The sequence below is a fragment of the Rhincodon typus genome, chromosome 30 (assembly GCF_021869965.1).
Source record: "Rhincodon typus isolate 14 chromosome 30, sRhiTyp1.1, whole genome shotgun sequence".
NCBI classification, from domain to species: Eukaryota; Metazoa; Chordata; class Chondrichthyes; order Orectolobiformes; family Rhincodontidae; genus Rhincodon; species Rhincodon typus.
Genome location: NC_063361.1, coordinates 18,739,968 through 18,763,647, shown reverse-complemented (window position 1 = coordinate 18,763,647; position 23,680 = coordinate 18,739,968). Strand labels below are relative to the sequence as shown.

At 41.0% G+C, this 23,680-nt stretch overlaps 1 protein-coding gene across 1 annotated transcript in view; it reads left to right on the top strand.

Annotated features, from left to right (window-relative positions):
* The first annotated feature begins 8,110 nt into the window (after positions 1–8,110).
* samd14 (sterile alpha motif domain containing 14) overlaps positions 8,111–23,680 on the top strand; it is a 158,891-nt gene continuing 143,321 nt past the window's right edge. Inside the window, exon 1 of the mRNA XM_048614501.1 lies at positions 8,111–8,158. Within this exon, the coding sequence (XP_048470458.1) occupies positions 8,119–8,158 (40 nt within the window). The 5' untranslated portion in view covers positions 8,111–8,118. The remainder of the gene's footprint in view (positions 8,159–23,680) is intronic.

Sequence of the window (23,680 nt, the reverse complement as noted above, 5' to 3'; positions counted from 1 at the left end):
CTTGTTGACCAGGAAGCAATTCTGAGCTTTTGCAAGACCCACCTGGTGCATTTGTCTTACGGGCAAAAGCAGAGGCAGAAATCAGGAGGCTGGAGAGGAAAGGAATCATCAAACCAGTGCAGTTTGTAGATTGGGCAGCACCGGTCATACTAATCATGAAGCCTGATGGCTCGGTTCACCTTTCTGGGGATTTTGAGCAAACAGTAAACCACTTCTCACAGCTGGATAAATACCTAATCCCTTGCATTGAGGACTTGTACACAAAGTTAGTGGGTGTCCTTTTCAAAGCTGCATGTGAGCCACGCTTACCTGCAATTGCGACTGGATGTGGAATCTCAGAAGTACGCTACAATTAACACCCATAAGGGTTTATACCAATATACAAGACTGCAATTTGGGGTATCATCAGCCTGTGCCCTTTCCCAGCAGACCATGGAGAACATGTTACAAGGGCTACTCCAGATTGCCATTTATCTGGATAATGTACTAATAACAGGGAATACCAATAAAGAGCACTTGGAGAACTTGGACATAGTGCTTAAATGTTTCTCCCGGGCGGGTGTATGCCTTAGATGGGAAAAATGTGTGTTCCAGTCACCCCAAGTGACCTACTTGGGTTACAGAGTCAACAAACACACCCGTTGGAAGGGAAAGTGAGGGCGATCAAAGGAGCTCTGGCTCCTACATCAGTACCACAGTTTAGGTCTTTCCTTGGGTTGGTGAATTAATATGGAAAATTCATACATAACCTTGCCTCCATCTTGGCACCCTTACACCTGCTATTGGAAAAGGGTCAGACTTGGACATGGTCACATAGCCAAGAAGTAGCCTTTAGGGAAGTGAAAAAGCAGCTATCGTCATCTAAGGTTTTGGCCCACTATAATCTGGTGAGAAGTCGTACTGATGTGTGATGCCTACCTGTACAGTATCAAGGTAGTCTTGGCTCACTGGTAGCCCAATGGAGAGGTAAATCCGATAGTGTATGCTTCCTGGACTTTGGCTGATGTCAAACGCGAATGTGCCCAGAGAAGGAAGGTTTGGCGGCCATCTTTGGTGTGAAAAAGTTCTACCAGTACCTTTACGGAAGGGAATTTGTCACAGTAACAGATCAAAAACCCCTGTCAGGGCTACTGAAGGAAGGCAAGGTGGTGCCGCCCATAGCTTCTGGTGGAATTCAGCGTTGGGCCCTTATTCACAACATGTACAAGTACAAGTTGCAGCACTGTCCAGGAAGACAAGTGGCTAATGTGGATGCCTAGAGCTGCCTCCCACTGGCAGATATTCCACCGGAGGTGCCTCCCCTGGAAGACTCAGTTTTGATTTTAAACTTCCTGGACACTGCTCCAGTCACCGCTGACAATATCCGACTGCGGACACAAAAAGATCCTGTCCTAGTGAAACTAAAACAGCTAATAGTAAAGGGTCAAACAGAAGGGCCATTGTAACTGGGACTGAAACCTTTCTGGATCCGATGAGACCAGACCACTGTAGAGGACAGCACATTACTGTAGGGAGCAAGGGTGATTGTTCCGAGTGAAGGTCACCGCCAGATACTGGCTGAACTCCACCAGGGTCATCCAGGGGTTTCCAAGATGAAGATGCTACCAAGAAACTATGTCTGGTGGCCAGGGTTAGATGCTGACATAGTTCTGGTGGTGGGGCAGTGCCCAGAGTGCCAACAAGGACAAAAATTACCACCAGCAGCACCCCCACATTCATGGGAATGGCCGGGAAAACCCTGGACTCAGTTGCATGTCAACCATGCCGTTCCTTTCATGGGCTCAATGTTCCTGGTCATTGTGGACACCCATTCAAAGTGGCTGGACGTACATAAAGTTCGTTTGGCAAACTCAGGGATGACAATTGAGAAGCTGCGAGCGTCATTCACGATACACGGACTCCCGGATGTATTGGTAACGGACAATGGGACGTCATTTCCCAGCAGGGAATTCGAATATTTCCTAAAGTCAAACGGCATTCGGCGTATGAGAACAGCTCCATACCATCCATCGTCCAATGGCCTCGCAGGAAGAGTGGTCCAATCATTGAAGATACGCTTAAGGAAGCAGCCTACAGCATCAATTTGTACCAAACTATCCCGGTCACTGTTCGATTACAGGACCACCCCACACACAACAACAGGGATAGCTCTAGCAGAGTTTCTGATGGGGAGAAGACTCCGCACCAGGTTAAACCTGATATTCCCAGACCTAGGGGTGGAGGGTGAAATGGCAGCAGGAATGCCATTGCCAGACACATGCCACCTCCACATGAAAGAGACAATTTAATTCAGGGAACTATGGAAATGGCCTTGAGTAGGTACGAGGCAAGGTTGATGTGAGGTCATGTCCCGTCACTTAGAAAGTTCGTGTTGGTGATACAGTCCTGAACAAACACAGGGATCACCTGAAAGCTGTTACTTTGCAAATGGGGCAAGAGCAAAACATACCTGGCCCCTCAGAACAGCTAGAAGGCCTCTCAGAAACCATAAATTCTCCCTCTCCATCTAGTGTCGAGCAAACCTTAGAGTCTGAGATGGATGCAGCCTTCATACCATTACTGCCGGACGAAGAAGAGGAAACTGTCCCGAGACTCTCTGAACGCAAGAGGCAGATACGGCCCGGTACACGCCACCTGTCTCAGAGTCTGAGTCAGAGGAACCAGACTTGGGACGAGAATGTTGTAGGAAAAGCTACAAGAGAAAGATCAGGCCTACATCCCAGGACTGAGTTTGGGAGGGATTTAGTGATTGGAACCAGGTTGACCTTGTTGACTACAAGGTTGTTGATGGGGCTTGTTAACCTGGGCCAATCAGGAAAGCACTGACTGACCAAAATAAACAGGGGATTTAGAACCTCCTCAGTTCAGGTGACTGACTCCAAGCTGGCTGGTCATAGCCAGTGTATTGTGCGCAACTAAATAAAGGAGAACTTGGTGATGGGATACCAGCCTCTGTGTAGTTATTTCAACTTTATAACAAACATAGATAGAGCTGTCAAACTGTCACAACAGAGGGAAGAGCCTTCTAAGGTCTGCGGCTGTGCCTGTGCTCAGATTGACGGGGGGAATTAAAGAAGGTATCATAGGTACCCTCCCCCACTCCCCACCAATTCACTCATCTCTGCAGTCAGAGAGCCACATCTCTCCATCTTTCAGGCTGCAGCTTCAGCAAAGGGTTAATCCACAGGCAACAAAACTCTACACACGTGTCAAAAAAAAAACTTTGATTGGCCTTAACAACTACCCCAGCTGCCAGCTTCAGAAGTAGCCTCACTGAAAACAAACTGGAGGCAGTAATGGGCTGGCAGTCAAACAGCCAGGAGCTAAGAATTGTCAGCACACGTGACTTTGAATCACTGCCTTCACAGAACATTGGCACAGGCACAATGGGCTGAATGGCCTCCTTCAGCAATGATACAGCTCTGTGATTCTGAATGAAAACCACCCCAGTCTTTTCAAATGCACAACTTTAAACACAGTAGACAAATCAATCATGTAAAAATTGTGAGATTATATGGAGCAAAATAACCTTATATTATTCACTAGAGGAAGTGGGCATTACTGGTGAGGTAAGCATTTAATACCCATCCCTAAATGGCCTCGAGAAGAAAAACTGCCTTCTTCTTCCACGGCAATCAATGTTTCACGATGATTATAGTTTGTCATAGCAGCTTGGTGAATCTAAATGGCTCGCTGAACCATTCTTGAAGGCACTGCGCCACACCAGGTAAGGATAATTGATTTCCTCCTGTAATAGCCATTTATGGAGCTTATGGATTTTTGATGACAATCTGCAGAATTCCTGGTCACCCATTATTAATACTATCTTTTATTCAAGATTTATTCAATTAACTGAGCTTTAATTCCTCAGCTGCTTTCTAAGATTGAACTCCAGTTTCCAGATTATTAATTCAGGAACTTAACTACATTTTTACCAGAAATTGGTCAAATGTCATTTCTGGCATGTCTTACGGAAGGTTTATCTCCCTGAGCCTGAGTGAGTTGTCTCACAGCATCTTCCCAGACTTGCATCACCAACAACGGCTTCTGTTTTTGTCCCTGTTTTTCCTCCTAGGAATCCTGGCACAGGTATCACTTTTAAAGTTTAGCCATGCACCCAGTCATACACTGGCAGAGCAGATCTACCTCGCACAATTTGTTTTATTTGCCCCAGATATCTTGGACGGAGGGTAATTGGCATCCCTCTTTGCCAATAGAGAGCTGGAGGTCCTGCTAGATGGTGCTGGGGGTTCTGCATGTGGTCATTGCCCGTGGAGCATGCCCTGAAATGTTAGTGGCAGCTGCAGATCCAGAGAAACAAATAGTGAACAGGATTTGTCAGGTTACCATTCTCATTTTCATGTTGGGAATTATCTCCACCTAGTTTCTTTGCAATAGGTCAGAGAATGGATACGACATATCAATGGGGTGAGATAACAAAATGGTCAGGATGTTAATGCTTACCAATGGGTGTGATTAGACCGCTCATCACTCACTGGCAAGAATCTTGTCTCACTGTTCAACACCTGGTTGGAAATGTGAGTTTTTGCTCTTGAAAGCGAGTAGCTGTGCCAGTCTCTCAAGTTTCTTGCCAATGCCCACTTCATTCAATGGCTGGAAAATTCAGTCCTACATTGACATACCAGTTGTATGTGTAAGATCTTGAATCAAGGCTATGTTCTAAAAATAATTGTTGACTAACATGAGTTTTATTCTCCATTGCTAGTTTTTCTTTCCTCTAATGTCCTTTTGTCCTCTCATGAAGGTTAAACTGTTCTAGGATATTGATTAAGAGGTGTCAATATGTTACCACACCACGCCACTTTCTCTGCCTCCTTTGTGTGAAGGAACACAATGTTTAAGTAAAAGGGTTTTATGATTCTGATGTTAGTATGCCTAGACAAATCAATCCCAATATGAAAGCTGGTTTGATAAATCAAATGTTTTATCTTCAAATCTACTGTTACTTCTTTCTTTATTTCTTCAAGTTGTTGATTTTTGATGTCTTTAGACTTCAAGCTTTTTAATTTCTATTTACCTATCCTTTTTCTTTGCCTCTTTCTATTTTAAGCTTTCTTTCTATCAAGGCTCTTTCCATTGCTCTTCCCTTCTCATTTCACTGCTTTTTGTTTCTCTTTCTCTCCCTTTTTATTTTTCTGTTTTTTTTCATTTAAATCAAATTTTTTCACTTTCTTCCTCTCCCTTTTCTCTCAATTCTTCTTTCATTTCTAACTGTATCTTAGCTATTTCTAGTTGTGACATCTTAATTTCTGGTTTTCCCCCTTCTAATTCTAAATTTTGGATAATCACTTCAAGCATATCATATACTGCTTTTATTTGTAGCTTCAAAATATCCAGTATCTCCAGCTTTGGTCAAAGATTTCAAATAATCCATTGTTATGTCTTCTACCTCCAGAAAATAAATGCCTTAGCAACATTCAAAGCCATTTTGAAAGCCATGCTTTAAGTCCAGAATCATGACATACCTGTTTTTTTAAAAGAAACACAGCTCCCCGTATACTCTATAAATTCAAATCCTGATGTAAGTGTCCCCATTTGCTGTGATTCCAGTTGATGATATTGCTGGACAAGTCAGGGTCCCAGAATGAATGCTGGCTTGATAACTCACTTTGTTTAGTTTAATTAGTACCAGTAGTCACTTAAATGTATTCACATGATGTTGACGATTTTCCTTGACTTCCTAACAGAAGTTTATTACACAAAAGAATTTTTAAAAAATCTACATATAGAAGACAGAATAATTGCAAAAATGCACCACAAAATCAAAGTTTCTAGTTGTTTCCCATCATTATATGTTACAAATGGGATGGCATGGTGGCTCAGTGGTGAGCACTGCTACCTCACAGTGCTAGGGGTCTGGGTTCGATTCCACTCTCAGGCCACTGTCTTTCTTCCTGTATTTGTGTAGGTTTCCTTTGGTGCTCTGGTTTCCTCCCACAGTCCAAAGATGTGCAGGTTAGGTGGATTGGCCATGCTAAATTGCCCATAGTGTTCAGAGATGTGTAGATTAGGGGGATCTGTGTGGAAGGGATCCTGTGAGCATCAGCATGAACTTGTTGGGCTGAAGAGCCTGTGTCCACACTGTAGCGAGTCTAAGTCCAAAGAAATTATATCCCCAATTCTTCTAGGATTCTACTTAACTGACCCCTGGTAATATCTTTAGTGTGGACTTGAAAAGAACTCAATGTGTCCTTTCCAAGTCTGCCAACGTGAACGTTAAACAAAGCTGAGAACCTAAACTTCCTCGGTTCTAATGACCTGCAAATTTCAAAACATATTATCCTGGTTTTGAGGATTCACAAACTAAACCTTTCTGCTGAAGTGACTGGTTCCTTGAACAGCCCTGGACTCCTTCTAAGAGAGAAACTTCTTTCTGATTTTAACTCTGATATGTTCTGAACTGACATTCCTCTGAACTGAAAACAAAACCAGTGGCATTAAATGTGTACCTCACTTGTAACTCTGATATTAGACACCACAGGAGGTCTGCAGTCACCTGATTTCAGACAAATGCTGGAGCTAAGTCACTGTTCTGGACTGACTCTGGCAATTTTTTTAAAGTGAACCATTCATAGAAGTAACCACAAACAATTTCCCTCTAGTTTGTAATCTAAACTCTAGAAGTGGTACTAATATATATGTATAGTTTGTAAACTTTTCTTAATTGTACACAAGAATATAAAGCAATCATGAAAAAGGAGTTGAAATATACGTGTCATACTTCTGCATGACAACACTCTGGGAAAAGTGACTTCTGTGCCTGAAATTTTTTTTACATGGAAACAAGTTCTCTTTTAATCAGGAATTGTGAATGGCATCATCAGTGGTCCAGGCTGGTAGGATTTTTTTAGGGTGGAAGAGTGAGGGAGGAGAAATTACAACTGATGTTAGCAATTAAACCAGAAAGAAAACATGCTTCAGTTTGAACAGGGTGTGTGCATTATGTAAGTTTGCAGCAAGGGACTTTATGATGTTGATTTCAGCACTTAACCGATCAGCAATATCTATCATTGTCTCTGAGAGGCAGAACATGCATTTTAAAAATGACATGAAAATTAACAATAATTATGTCTGACTCTTTTATCTTAAAAATAGGTGATTTCTATTAATAAACACGAGTGTAATAAATAACTTATTGTTCCCCAGTGAAACAAATTACTGTTTAAAGAAATGTGGCTCAGCAAGACAAATTGATGAACTGAATGGACTTGAAGGGGTTAAACTGATTTTGCTTGGAATCCAGGACCAGGGATGCAATCCAATTACAACTATGATGTACTGTGTGAACAAGCTGCCATTCTGGAAAGCCAGGAATCAAACACATAGCAGTTCCTCTGTCACCCTCCCAGAACTGCCTGCTTCTTTTCAAATTTGACTCAGAGAACATTATGTGCAGTACAGCACAGGCTGAGAGCTTCTTTCAGACTCTCCACCTAATAATATTGTGATCTTCTTTAGAACAAGCTCCTGCAACATGGCCTGCCATAGGTCAGTGTGCTGTATCGTTCATCCCGTGCAGTGACAAAATAACGTATTACCAAAAAATCCGAATGACTTAGTGGCACTCGAGGGACCACTGCGTTTATAATGTGACAGTCAGAGAGCAGCAGTGTTTGTTAATGACTTACCATACCAAAAGATCAGGCTCTTCCGGGTGCTAACAGACCTCCTCCCATCTGGACCCTGGACCCATCCCATTCTAGCTGTATCGAAGCACGGACCTCACTTCAAATCAGCAGCTCCCATGCTGAAGTGCCCCAGCCTGAATGAATCACAGACATCTCTTGAATATTGCTGATGGAAGGAATCTAGCTGGAGGGGAATCATTAAGAGCTCTGCTAGCCCATAGAGTACAGTTGCTGGGAGATGCTGTGATTAACATGCCGTGAATCTGCCACAGGTAAGTTCTGATTAATTATTATGGTCATTTATTTTCCCTCCCCCAACCCTCTATCAGTTCACAGCTTGCATGCCAGCTTCTATCGCTCCACTGGAGTAGAGTTGTACTGATTATTTTAGTTGGCCCTGTATGTTAGGCCAGAAATAAAGCCCCTTATCTGATGGCCTGCTTTTCTTATCCACAGTCCCAGCTGCAACATGTCTACCACAAAAGCAGGTGATACGGATGAGGTTTTTGGTGAGTAGATGCCGAGGTATTTTTCATCTGAGCCTTTAACCATTTCCAGAAGGCTCAGCAGGACAGATTCCGACTAAGAAGCATGTTTCAGCTCTTGCATCCTGACTGTCTGATGGTAATTTGATCTGATTCACTCAATAATTAAATCATTGTTAGTATATGACAAAGAAATCAATGAAAAACAAACAATTCTTATTGTACGGCACCAGATTAAAACAAAGGTTCTATAAGTATCAATGAGCTACTGATTTGACATCGAAAAGCACAGTGAATAAACTATAAACCATTTCCTGAATGAAGACAAGACAGGATAATAAGGAGCATTTTATGAGATATATATATGTTTGCATTAACTCTCAGAGATAATGGCTGATCTTTTAACTACTTCATGTTAAGTAGGTGATGCTGATGAATTGTTTTTGGATACGAAAGGGAACTTTATTCAGACGGGACAGTACAATTCAGCTTCTCTGGTAGTATTGTGGCTATGCAAGTGAAACAACATGTTGTTCAACATGAAATAGCTTCTGTTTGATATGTTTGTCAGCTTCACAGCTACAAGATTTCTTCAAACATTGATACGATGAAAGTCACTCACTGATATCCATTATATAGTTCATCTTGGTAACAGGCATGTGTTGTTGAGTTGTAGAGATAGCAAATAAAAAGTAGGTGGAAGAAATCAGAAAAGAAAGAATCACAAGGTCAGAAGATTGAACAAGGAGCAGAGTTTGTCAATATTTATGTTAAATGTTTTAGTTACTGTTCACTTCTCTGATGGTGTAACAAGGATCTGTATACTAAACTTCACTCATATCCGAAATAGAGGCAATCATTGTGTAAAATCTTGGATGATTTTATAAAGTAACCTGTAAAATTAATCAAACACATTGTTGCTTTAATGGATTAATGTATTACTTCTCCAACTAGTCTGTGACACTTGTTCCTCAAACATAATTTGTTATTTTCATGTGAACAACTGACCTGCCCCCTTCAGTAGGTCCTACATTAATAAGATCATTGAAGTGTAATACGGTGACTCAGGCTGACAGATTCCCTGTTTCGTTAGCAACAGAAGAACAAGTCAAAGAGGGCCTAAATTGAATTTGGTTAATTCACAGAATATTAACCAAATAATTGGGTAGCTGAAGTCCTCCCAGCCAAGATGATATTATTTTCTATTTGGAAACTGCTGCTTATTATCTTAGCTGAGACTTATTCACATACAATAATAACTGTGCCCCCACATCGTCGTGATTTCCCTTAATACTTCAGCATCCTAACCACCAAATAACAAATGCCATTATCATTTTGCATATTTACCAGCTGCTTTAGAACTCTCAATATTAGTTTGCAAATACTGAATCACTCCTATAACATTATATTTTATATGATACAGAGCAAGGGGGTCTTTTACTTTTCACCATTGGAGCTTCTTGTGGCTAGTATTTTGTTGGAAATGGATAGTATTATTACATTACACTTGGAATTAAGATTTTTTTAAATGAATATTTAAATCCATGCAAATTCTCTACCAATCTACTATTTGTGTACATCATTTCCTCTCTGCTAATGGCACATTTTCCATTCCACAGTTTCTCTGAAAACAGCCACTGATTAAAAAGCCATCGTGATCGCAAAAATGTTAATTGCATTTCCACCAGTCAACCTTCTGTATTAATGTGCAGTTAATAATATGGGCCCTTTGCATGCTGAAAGTTCAGTGGCTCTCAACATAAATTGCACATGTTCAGCATGGATGATAGACCGAAATCAAAGATGTAGGGATTGAAATCAAAGCTTAACCTTGTACTTCTCAATTTTATCCATACAGCTGATGTGTATGCAATTTGTGAGTCCTTAGTGCATTTGGTTGTAGTTTTGGTTGGGCAGATAAGTCCCAGGATCAGTGAGGATATATATATGCTGTGGGTTGCTGCCCAAATCTGCAGTAATGCAACTGAGGCACCTGTCCTAGCTATGACAACTTAGAAGAAAATCTTGGCTTTTGCATCTGTCCTTTCATAGTTTTGCAACATGCTGTTCCTCCAGGGTCCTCAGGAATGCTGAAGGATGTTCTAGACTAATGGTTCTGGCATGGGACTGGCATGAGTTCACATCATGGCATATTGTAACAGTAAAGTTGATAAAGTCATTTCTTGGTTAGCATCAAGAAAAATAACCATGAAAGCTTTCAGATAGTCATAAGAAGTCATTTTATTCATTCATAGGATGTAGGTGTTGCTGGCTAGACCAGCATTTATTGCCCAGAGGGCAGTTAAGAGTTAACTACAATGCTGTGGGCCTGGAGTCACATGTAGGCCAGACAGGGTAAGGATGGCAGTTCCTTCCCTAAAGGACATTAATGAATCCAGATAGATTTTTCTGACAATCAGCAATGGAATCATGATCATCTGTAGACTCTTAATTACAGATTTATTTTTAATTAAGTTCAAATTCCACCACCTGCTATGGCAGGATTTCAATCTGGGTCCCCAGGACGTTACGCAGGTCTCTGGATTAACAGTCCAGTGAATATACCACTAGGCCATTGCCTCCCCCAATTGGTTTGCTCCCTTCAGGAAAGGGATCTTACCATGGCCGATATATGATGCCTCATTCACAACAAAGTACTTAGTTTGTAATATGTTCAGGGAAACTAGCAATGAGCCTGCAAGGTACCTTCTTCTGGGAAGCACCCCCAGTTGTTTCATCCTTACCCTTCACCTATCTTTGCAAACAGAATGCCTGTCAGGGGCCAATCAAGCTATCCTGCTCATTCTACCTATTGATATCTTTTTGGGGTCTGCATGATTAGTAATCAACTCAGCTCTCCACATTTTCCTTCAGGGTGCCAATTCATTCACATATGAAGACCTTGCTATCTATAAGTGATTATGGACTATTGTACAAATATCCTGACTTTGACTGAGCTTAATTCATGCTCATAAATTGCCTTTTACAGAAGTATCCTGGCTTGCCTATACTTTCCAACAGCCTCTCTGCTTAAACTGTTGTGGTGTTCTATTATCAATTTGCTCATTAGCCTTTCTTACTAATCCTCATATCTTTCTCTCTTACAAACACCTCACCCATTTCCACCCTTTACACATCTTCTACAAAATCCTCATTCTCACCTACTTTATGTACTCCTTCAAGTTGCTCCCCACATATCCTCCATCCCTTCCTTGCCCAGTCAATGCAATATGACAGCTGAATTTTGGTGGTTTGTGTTTTTTTTTGACCTTTGTCATTTCCATGCCTTGTCCTCTTTAAATCTTTTCCTCTATATAACGTAGATGTCCATATTCATGGTCTCCTTCTCAACCAGACCATATTATTCATGTCTCTTTACTCCTATTGTCTCAATCACAGACCAAGTATCTTAGGTCACTTGCTTGGATCCCACAGAACACACATCCATATACCTCCATGCCACTCTATTTCCTCCTGTTCACCTTAGGAAAAACTCTTCCCTCAAGTCATATTTGCACGTTAAAGCTGCCAAATAATTAGATTTGGCCTTCCACTCCACTGGTATTTCTGCAGATCCAATGCAATTGGACTGTTCATCTGTTCTCTCACATCTGTGGTATTTACGTGTAGAAGGATGCTGTCACCATTCCTCTTTCCTTGACTGGATCTAAAGGTCTCTTTGGTTTACAGTGATCAAAGAACAAAAATCAATGAGTCTTAACAAGAAGAGACTCTTTACAAGGTGCATTTAGTCCATGAAAGCGATTATGTGTAAGTTCTCACCAGTTAGACAGTTTTACTAAGACTACGAGAGACCTAGCTGAGACCTCGCTTCCTTATGAGATCCAGAGCTGTTCTCCTGATTTCCCCACCAAAGGTGATATGACATCATCAGATCTAGTGGAACTTAATGCTATCTTTAACATTAACCCATTCCGAACCAATATTCCATACAACAACTTCAACTTTGACGTCTCTGCTCCATGAAACCTTTGCTCTACCCTATTTTGCCCTTTCTTCCTAGCATGGGGGAAAACTTCAGTTACTCTACTTCAACGAATGAAGACGTATGCATACCTCATGTGCATTTGATATTGCAATGTATCATCAGATCTGGTTAGTTCACATCAAGCATGTAGTTTTGAGCTGCATTCTTCACTTCAAGAGCAGTGAACTTAACTCCAATTTCTATTCTCCACAATTAACCATTTGTTTAAAACTTTCTTTCTTTTTGTCTCCACCTTAATGTTAAAGAGTCAAACAAACTCACAAATTCTTTGTCACAAGGACTGTCACTATCCATTCATTTGCCTATGTTCCTTCCCTGTGCTACTTTAGCTCTAATCTTGTGTTTAACTGTTGTTTCTTTCCTATTTTCCCTCATGCCTCTCTGAACTCATCTCCTTCCTGAGACATGCCTCGGGGAGAATTTGAACTTTGTGTCTGCTTTCCAGGTTCCATTTTTGGGACTATCATGCATTTCCTAAGCATGCATGAATGTCATCCAATGTGACATTGGGTTGATTATTTATCAGTGATTGGTATTAGACTCCCTGCATAGCGAAGACTATCACACATTTTAGGCCTTCTTGCTGACATTGCAGTTGCAATTTAAAAACTATTTCTTCTTTAGAATTTGAAAAATCAGTTTTGTGTTCAAGAGGAGCAGGAGTGCTCTCCATGATTCTCAGTATCCCTCATCACTTCCCAGATGTAGCATTGGCCATTTGCCTTGACTTATTTTAAGTTGTTACATATGTTGCAATAAGGCCCAATATCAGACCTGCCTGAATATTTCAAACTGGGTGCCTGATCCATGCATGGTGTCTACTTGAGGCCTAGGAATGGATTATTGGAATTTCTACTCCTGTAGTGTATGAATGAGAAAGTTTCGATTGGAGAACATTTCCTTTCTTTCTCCGTTTGGAAAAATAAAATAAACACTTGAATTTAGATGCCTTTTCTCATGACCATCATCAAAGCACATTTCTCTGTTCCCAGGGATGGCGTGAATACTGACAGGACTGGTGACTGAATTGAACAAGGCTGCAAAATATCAGTTTCTTGCCATCGAGATAAACCTTAACAATAAAGTCCTCCCGACTCAGAAGCCATCCCTCATGCCATCAGTTAACAAGAACCTAATGTGTTTGCATTTGTATCTCAACAATTGCACAACTTGCTGGAATTAACTTTACCCTCCCAATTAATTTTTGCCCAATGGCAATACTCAGTGCTTCAAATACTCAACCCTACTTAGAGTATGCATATACCTATTGACCTGGTCTTCACTGCCAGTGTTCAGTGCAGTTGGGGTACGTTCTTTGCCTTTTCTGCTTTTAGTGAATGTTCTGTGCAGGGTACTGGTGAACAAGCCTTGCTGAGAATCCTCTAAAGGTTCACAGGCTTCATCCTCAGATGAGATGCTGGTGCAGAACGTTTCTGGCTGCAGCACCTTTTGGTTTACCTTGTTCTGGGTTGGGCAAGTGCCTTTAGAAGAGGAGAGAAAGAATTATTTGGTGAAAATGCACAATAACTTAAACAGGATAATGTGTTTGCCATTGCATACCTCCGAGAAGATCAGAGCCCAACGTTTCTTACTGGGTTTCTGAGCGATTCCTGCTTTCATGTCACCATGTGTATGGCCGTGGTCTTCTGCAACTTGCTGTACTGCCCGCTCCTCAATGTGAGCGAGGATCTTTATGTCTGGCGCTCTCCGTATGGTTACAAATGAACTTGTCCTGCAATGAGATAAAGAGAGGGATTGATAGTGATGCCAATGGTTGCAGAAGCACTTTGTGAACAAACACAATCATGAGATGCAGTGAGTAGACCTGAATAAATGAGTAGGAAGCTCAGTGCCCAGGAAGACCTTGTTGTTTGAGAGTATGAGGTGGTTGTGAGCACCTCGATTGCACATTGTAATACAAAGACTTGCAGATTGGGACCTTCTGTATAACAGTTATGCAATGCCAGGAGTAGAGTGAGGCATGCATCTACGTGCATGAAATTACTCTCATGGAGTGCAACATATCATTTTCTTGCAGTATTGTAGCTGGGACACTTGTGAGGACCACTGATGCTGATCTTCATTTCTATTTCAGTCCAGGCCAGGTGGAATGACCTCCTGTTTCCATCCCCTGGGGAGAGGTTTTTCCATTTGTCCTTTACTCCACTGTAACAACGTGTTCCCAAAATGCAGAGTGAGGTTTTGGGTCATTGGAGGCATGTTAGATGGAGTTGGGGACAAGCATCACAGGCTGAGTGGGAGCTCCTGACTTGCAGCAGGTGAAGTGGTGCCCAGCTGGCTTTTAAACCTGATGCCAGAACCTTTGACCACTGAAGGGTAAGAACTTCCTGTTCGCTCATCTCATATGATTCATTGACTCCCTCAGGCAACATCTGTTTTCATAGCTACTGAGGTGAGAAAATTGTAATTGCGTGAGTTAACTCTCATCAGGCCAGGGCAGAAAATGGCCACGTTTAACTCAGTGAGCACCATACTTTAATTCAAAAGTGGAAAAGTCTGAAATTGTCTCATTCTTAGCCAGTGAAGTGATTTTGAAGTGAAGTCATTGTTGTGATACAGGAAACAAAGCAGCAAAACTGCACCCAGACAACATCAACAAGCATTAATGTGATAACGATTAGGTAACTGTTTCCTGATTTTGACTGAGGGATAAGTGTTGGTTTAAGATACTGGAGATAATTAGGGCAGTATGGTGGCTCAGTGGTTAGCACCGCTGCTTCACAGTGCTAGGGACCTGGGTTCAATTCCACCTTCAGGCAACTGTCTGTGTGGAGTTTGCTCATTCTCCCTGTGATGTGTGGGTTTCCTGCAGGTGCTCTGCTTTCTTCCCACAGTCCAAAAATGTGCAGGCTAAGTAGATTGGCCATGCTAAATTTCCTGTAGTGTCAAGAGATGTTTGGGTTAGACATGGGGGAATGGGTCTGGTGGGATGCTCTTTGGAGGGTTGGTGTGGATTTGTTGGGCTGAATGGCCTGTTTCCACACTATGGGGATTCAATGATAATTTCCTTCTCTTCATCACCTATTTTACATCCAACTAAACAGACAGGTCAGGCCTCTGTTTAATATCTAATCCAAAAGCTACAACTGTAGCACACTTCCTCTGTACTGTACTGGACTGTCAGCCTTGAATTATACACATAATCCCTGAAATGGGACATGAATCTGGAACTTTATGATTCACAGGCATTAGTGCTGCCAACTGAGCCGAAGCTAACACCATATGTAGCGAAATAATGAAAAAAATGTGTTTAATTATTGCCTGCCAATGAAGGAGAGCATTCCATGTGCCTTCTTTACTACCTTATCTACCTGTACTGCTGACTTTCAGGTCCTGTGCATCCCGCATGCCAAGATCTCTCACTTCATCTATCCCTCTCGTTATAGTCTCATTTATTATGTATTCATTTTTAATGTCTGACCTCCCTAAATACATTATCTCACACTTATCAGAGTTGCACTCCATCTGCCACTTTCCTGCCCACTCCACCAACCCATCTATATTACTTTGGAGCTTACAGCTATCCTCTGCACTAGCCTCTACATGGTCAATGTTTGTGCAGTCTGCAAATTTCCCATTTGTATCCCTGAAGTTCAAGTCCAAATTGTTAACATATAAAACAAACAGTAGGGGTCCCAACACTGAGCGCTGCAGAACACCACTTGAAACAACTTCCTATTTGCAAGCACAGACCTCGATCATTACCCTTTGTTTTATGTTACTAATCCAACTTCGGATCCAATAAGATATATTACCCTGTCTCCGTTGGGCTTATATTTTTTGATCAGTCTGTCATGTGGGATTTTGTCAAATGCCTTACTAAAATCCATGTAGATAACGTCCATTGCACTACCCTTATCTATCTTCCTTGTCCCTTTCTCCAAGAATTCATTCAAATTTGTAAGGCATGACCTTCCCTTAACACAGTATGCTGACTTTCCTTGATTGGTCCATGTTTTTCTAAGTGACAGTTTATCCAATCTCTCGGGATTGATTCTAACAATTTGCTCACCACCGAAGTAAGACTAACTGGCTTATAACTGTTTGGCATTTTCTTTGTACTCTTTTTCAATAAAGGGACCACCTTTGCAATCCTCCAGTCCTCTGTGTCTAGTGAAGGTTGGAAAATGATCCCCAGAGCGTGTGCTATTTCCTCCCTGACCTCCTTCAACATCCTAAGGAACAATCCATCCAGTTCTGGCAACTTATCCATTTTAAAGCATTCCAGCTCCTCTAACACTTCTTCTGTCATTATGATTATTTTGTCCAATATTTCACACTGCTCCTCTTGTTACTATATCCACATCATCCTTTCACTTTATAAATACAGAGACAAAAAATTCATTTAAAATTCTTCCCACATACTCGGCATCTTCACATAAGTTCCCTTCTTAATCTCTGATGGGTCCCACTTTTTCTTTAACTATCTTTTTGTTCTTTATATACTGGTAAAACATCTTTCAGTTTTCCTTTACCTTGCTTGCTAATATTTTTTCATGCCCTGTCTTTGATTTCCTTATTTCTTTTTTTACTTGATCCCTGTACTTTCTGAACTCCTCTAGCGTATCTCCAGTGTTGAGTTTTCTTGTGACTATCATAAGCTTTCTTTTTCTGTTTAATCTTCCCCTGTATTTTTCTAGATAACCTTGTGGGTCTGGATTTGGCAGTACCATTCTTATTTTTGGAGGGGACAAATCTGCTTTGTGCCCTGAGGGTCTCACTTTTTGCTGCCTCCCACTGGTTTATCACTGATTTATCCTTTAGCAGTCCTGTCCAGTCCACATCAGCCAAATGACCTCTTGGTTTTGTAAAATTTGCCTTCCCCCAGTTTTAAACTTTTACTCCTTATTTAGATCTGTCCCTTTCCATAATAAAACTAAATCTAACTGAATTGTGATCCTTATCCTCAATATGGTCACCCACTGTCATTTCATCACATGCCCATCTTCAATTTCCAAAACTAATCCAGAATTAATCTCCTTTAATTGGGCCTGCATGCATTGTTCTAAAAAAAACCTGGGCACCATACCTGAAGTTTTCACCCTCAATGTTACTTGCATTGTTGAAAACCCAGTTGATATTGGATAGTTAAAGTGTCCTACTATTATTGCTCTCTTGTTCCTACAGGCAGAAATTTGTCTACATACACGTTCTTCCATCTCCCTCTTACTATCTGGGGGTCTGCAGTGTACTCCTAGTAGTATGACTGGCCCATTTTTATCCCTAGGCTCAACCCATAAAGCCTCTTGTTAACCTATTAAGATTATCGTTGCTTCTCACAACTATAATTGACTTTTAACCAATACTGCTATCCAGCCCTGTCCTTTTTTGTCACCCACTCTATCCTGCCTGAAACTCCATATCCAAGGATACTGAGCCTTAATTCTTTCCCTCCCCTACCCAGCTTTCCGTTATAGCAATGACATTGTGCTGCCATGTGTCTATCTGTATCCTTAGTTCATCTGCCTTGTTCACAATAGTCCTTGCCTTAAAATATAAACAGCTGAACCCTGTCAATCTCCTTTGCTAGATGTTTTTTAATCTTGTTCATTTTGTCTTTCTGAGTTGCCAACTAATATTCTGCCTCATGTTTCCTTACCTGAATTTGATCCATCTCAGCCTATACTTTAGTCCCCATTCCCTGACCATACAATTTTCAAACCTCACCAACAGAACTGGCAAAAGTCCCTAAAAGGATATTTGCCCCAGCTCTGCCCAGGTGCAACCTGTCAGACTTGTAGAGGTCCCACCTTCCCCAGAAATGGTCCCAACGACTCAAGAATCTGAACCCCTCCATGTACACCATTTCTCAAGCCACACATTCAACTGATCTATCCTCTTATTCCTGCTCTTCCTAGCATGTGGCACTGGGAGTAATCCAAAGATTTGTAAGTAATCCAAAGATTGCATTTTAATTTATCATGAAGTGCTATGGCAATAAATATGAATGTGCAAGAATCAGGCTGTGTAACTACTGATGTGAATGCTTTTAAGACCCAGCTAAACAGGAAACTCAGTTAAAAGCTTCACGGGTGAAAAAAAAAAGACAAAGGAACAAAATGTTTTCACTCACTAATGATTTGAAGGGCCCCCATTCAAAATGTCCTGGCGGTCTTCAATCGAGATTATATCTAGTCTGAGTCCACTGCATTAACCATGCACAATTGAGCATCTGTTGGTACTTACTAATTATTAGAACCACTGTGCGATAAGGATGGCTGGTATGTACCATAGAAAATGTCACGCTGTTGCAGCACAGAATGCACCACAAAAGATCATGTTGAGCTGTAGCCTGTGCAGCTTTGAACTATAATAAGCTCATGTGATATCTGTCCAAGGTTGTTCGGAAAGTGGAGGTGAAAGGAGATAATGCTCAGTTTTCTCTGTTAGCCTCCATTTTCCTGACAGTGTGCACTTATCATTAGTGTAAGCTTGTAAATATTAATGCAACAGACAGGCAAACATAGAAACACATGTTTTTCATACCAGCAAAAAAAAGCACATCAAAGGACAAACAAAACATCCATTTGTTTTCTGCGGACTCTTGACGGGTTAGAGGCAAAGAGGTAAGTTATCTGCAGAAATGGAATACAGTTTGTTGTCAAAACAAACAGTTCAAAAATAATTTGCTCGAGTTAAGGAGATTTTCCTTTTCAGTGGGTCATGAGTCTTTGGAATTCTCTTCCCCAGAGAGTGGCAGACGTTGAGTCCTCGAATATCTTTCAAGCAGAGGTCGATAGATTGTTAACTAACAAGATGCTCAAAGGTTACTGGAGGGAGGCAGAATGTGGAATTAAAGCCACAATCCAATTAGCCTTGATATTATTGAACGGTGGTGCATGTTTGAGGGACCAAATGGCCTACTGCTGCTCTTATTCATGTCTACATGTTAAACAGAAATGTATAAAATCTTCTTTCCAAGATGAAAAAATAGTGTGCAGTAGTGATTTACAAGTGTAGATAATGTTTGTCTCTCATTTGCCATTGACCGTAGCTAAATAATGAACAATATTAGATCTTTTTGTTGCACAAATTTGAACCCAATCACAGAGCCAGAATGCAGGGGCTAAGAGCAGAGCTCAGTTGTATTGCTGGACTGAGTGATGCTCTGAAAATGTATAGATTTTCTTAATGAAGGTTGACTGAATGAACATTGCAACATATTGTTTGCTACCAAAAGAATATAATTTGTTCCAAAACTTTAATTGTTAAATTAGTACATATTCTCTGTTTTTCACAGCTTAAGCATCATACAGTCGACAGCTGTGTCAAATTTGATAAGTAACTGGACTGAACGAAAAGTGGTCATTTAGAATATTTGGGGCTTGAAACTTCTCTCAAGTGTTCCAAGCAGGCAGTATCAGAATGGTTACCCATTTGATCAGGCTCGGTTTTATATTGCCCTGCCAAGAGTGCCTTTGACAGGAATGGGGAGGCATGTAAACAAGGAGCCCAGTGCACAACCTTCCCATTCACTCCAAAGTTCAATGCCTTAACATGGGAGATGTTCAGGTACTAAAAATGGTAGCTTGGCCATCATATTTGAATACACAGTTAAGGATCAGCTGAGTTTGTTACCAAGCTCAACTGAACCTGACAACATGCTTCCCCTGCCATAATATAGTTGGCATGGCCTCGTGAACAGGAGTGGGCTGCCCTTGCTTCTGAAAAGGTTTTAGAAGGGTGGGGAGGAAAGGGTGGGTACAGTTTTGGGGATGGAGGGTAGTATTCTGTTTACATATCAGGAGCACTACCTGAAGATTATATGCTCCACTTCCCTCTGCTCACCTGCCCTTAAAATCTATCCCCACCACTGTCAACCCCTTCCCTAAAGCTGGCCAAACCCTCTCCTTCCAATACCTCTTCCTATCTCACTCCAAGGACCTCCTTTCCAATCAGCTATTAGCTGACTTTCATTTGGAGCGTGGGATAGCAATCTACCTCATTGTAAGCCTGTACCACCTACTCTCATTTATATACCTATTCTTAAAAACGGAGGTGATAGCCTAGTGCTATTATTGCTGGACTGCTAATCCAGAGACCCAGATAACGTTCTAGAGTCAGGTTCAAATCCTGCCATGGCAGATGGTGGAATTTGAATTCAATAAAAATATCTAGAATTAAGAATCTAATGATGACCATGAACTGATTGTCGGAACAACCCATCTGGTTCACTAATGTCCTTTAGGGAAGGAAACAGCCATCGTTACGTGGTTTGGCCTACATGTGACTCCAGATCCACGGCAATGTGATTGACCCTGAACTAGGGATGGGCAATAAATTCTGCCTGGCCAGCAATGCACTCATCCCATGAATAAAAAGAAACTCCTGATATTTAATTCTAATGATGGTAATTGAACCAAAGTTCTGTATGTATCACCAATTTTGCATACTTCTGCACCATGAAGTTTTTCCAACAATCAAAAAGACCCTTGCTGACATAGGGTCCAGAATGCTTTTAACCCGTGACTGAGCTTATTAATCACTTATTAAAGAAGAGAAGGAAAATCTGGCCTGCATCATGAATACGTATTAAAGTCTGGTTTAACGTAATCTTAGCAGACGGTGTGGTCTCATATCTTTACAATAGCAGCAGAATTATGAGCTTTGTCCTTAGAAAACATTAATTTTAGTAAAGTTCCCACGATCTCCCATAATACATTTGGCCTCAAAAGAGTCTTAGCAAATTGTTGCTGTGCATTTTGTAGATGGTACACAACATTTCTTTTGTAAGTTTAAACTTCAGCTCTCTCTTATTCCCAACAGTGCAGGTTAGCTCAAACGGCCAGGTGGCCAAGTTGCAGTGGAGTGTGATGCCACCAGCACAGGTTCAATTCCTACACTGGCTGAGGTCACCATCAGGGACTCTCCTTCTCAACCTCTCTCCTCGCCTGAGGTGTGATGACCCTCAGGTTGAACAACAACTAGTTGTCACTTTCCAATGGAAGGGTAGCCCTATGGTCTGGTAAAGCTATGGAACCTATAACATGAAGGCTTTTTATTTCACTCCCAAAAACTCTTCATCAAGATAGTGGTGGAGTAGGGCTTCTGAGCTGGTGCTCATCTGCTCCAGATGCTTTTCTTTTCTTTCTTTTTTCTTTTATTATTTTTCTTCCTTACCTAAGGTCCAATGGTGGAGATGACTGATCCCAGTGCGGACCTCATGGTGACGGTGAGTGAGCCCACAAGTGAGTCCAGAGTGGACTTGACTGAGCCCTTACTTACTTATTCAGGGCAAGCGGTTGTTGAAAGGCATCATGGTAACATTGATAAGGTGGGCCCAGCAGTGAGAGATACGACTCTGACGTTGGTGGGTCCGACACAGGCAGCGCAGGAGAATTAGCCCAGCGGCAAAAGATGGCACCTGAAGAGTGGCGACTTCGACATTGGTTGGGTCTATTGTAGATGGTGGTGAGGTGGTGGAGGGGGGATTGTGGCACAGATGTAATTGATGATGAGCTGGCTCAGGACTGTCTAAGCTAGATCTTTACTTTTTCTCCTTATTCTTAAACTGTTTAAAATAGCGCCGAATCATGGCAATGGTGGAAAAACTTTTCACTGTGTTTTACTGTATTTTTCTCACTGTAAAAATCATCATTCCTCATTCAAATTATTAACCTGGTGAGACTAGCCTGTTATTTCCAAACCCCTGTTTTCAGTCCCTTTACTGTCCCTAGCTGTTCCCCTTGATTCCAGCATGCATTGCCTTTTAATATGTTCCATAACACCAGTCAACACAAAGGTTTTTCCACCAAATGTTTAAAGAACTAACTTTAACACATTTTCACCATTCATTTTACAATTCAGATGAAACAAATTAGTGGTCAATGTTGGAATAAATGTGATCACTTTGATGGTGAAGTTGCTCATTCTATAAGTTATACTCTATTTTAAGTTACTTTAGAGCACATTCAGTTTTCAGCTATTTCTCAATCCAACTTAAACTTTATCCAATTTGTAAGAATCATTCCTGAACTCATGCTCTAAGTAAGTGTTCCAATAAATTTTACAGCCAACTCACTGTATGTAATTATGTCACCGAATCAAATAAACAAATTTACTCAGTGAATTTTAGAATAAATGACTACCTTAAAAAATTAACTGCTTATTTTCCTCAATAACTACTTTCCTAAGTTTCCCTATTTTAATCATTTGATTTTTCTGAGCATTCAGTGATCAAAATAAGAATAATAATAGCTGAAAAAATTTTCAGATTCATCATCACAAGCAAATATTTCCATGGATTCTAATAGAGTCATGCAAGTTTTGAGAAACTTTAGCCTTGAGCTCATCTTTCTCACAGCAACCTCTCTCAGAGGAAGGGATTCAAAATGGCAGCAGCCTGTAGTTCCCATCCGATATCTGTGCATACAAATCATTAAAGAGTGATTGGCAGCAAATCTGGTTTTGACAGAGCATGCTAGTTTTGCTGTTTGTTGACCTCAACCTCCCTGTGGCGCAGTTAAATATCACAGGAAAACTGCTGCAGTTGCAAACTCCAGGGAAAATATTTTTTGCAAGCAATAATTTTTTTTGATTGAAACATCAAAAGCGATGTGGAATATGAACTCTTCAACCTTTTCCGCAGTAACTTTGAAGGTAAAGGCAATACATGTTGTATTTTTATTGATCATTGCAATTACAAATAGCAAAGACTGGCTGTTTGGCAAATCAATAGGATTTAAGATCTAAGATTTTGACACAAGTTCCTCGAACATGAAATGCTTTATCATATGTGTCAATTTAGGCAGAGACCATATGATCGTTTAAATTTGAACCGGACAAGTATTTGTAAAGGAAGACTAAAAACAACATAGGAAACTGATACAGAGATAGTAGGAACTGCCGATGCTGGAGAATCTGAGATAACAAGGTGTAGAGCTGGATGAACACAACAGGCCAAACAGCATCAGAGAAGCAGGAAAGCTGATGTTTCGGACCTAGACCCTTCTTCAGAAATTTTAAACTTTTATACGTTGGGTGGTATATTCTATATAAATATAAGTCTATATTTCTTTGTTCTATTTATCTGGAACAAAAACAGTCAAATTAAATCATAACTTATTTTCCCTTATAAAAAGTTTTTTTATATTTATTTTCAATATTTTCAGCTGAAATGTACAAGTAGCCCCAGTTTCCCCATACTGCTCATATTCCATGTCAATAGTATAAACTCTGTTTTGTTGGGCCATGGGAGATCTGTTGCCATTTAATGTTGCAGGTGGCATTAGAGTTGCAATTCCCTTCCACCCTGTTTCCTTGCAGATGTGTGTAATTGTGTTTGCATCTGTGTTCCATTTTTCCTTATCAAAAATACATTAGGTGAAGAAAAACAGGGCACTGATTCAAAAGCAATCACACATCAAATATGTCTAGGACAACAAGATGTAGAGCTGGATGAACACAGCAGGCCAAGCAGCATCAGAGGAGCAGGAAGGCTGACGTTTCGGACCTAGACCCTTCTTCAGAAATTCCTGAAGAAGGGTCTAGGCCCGAAACGTCAGCCTTCCTGCTCC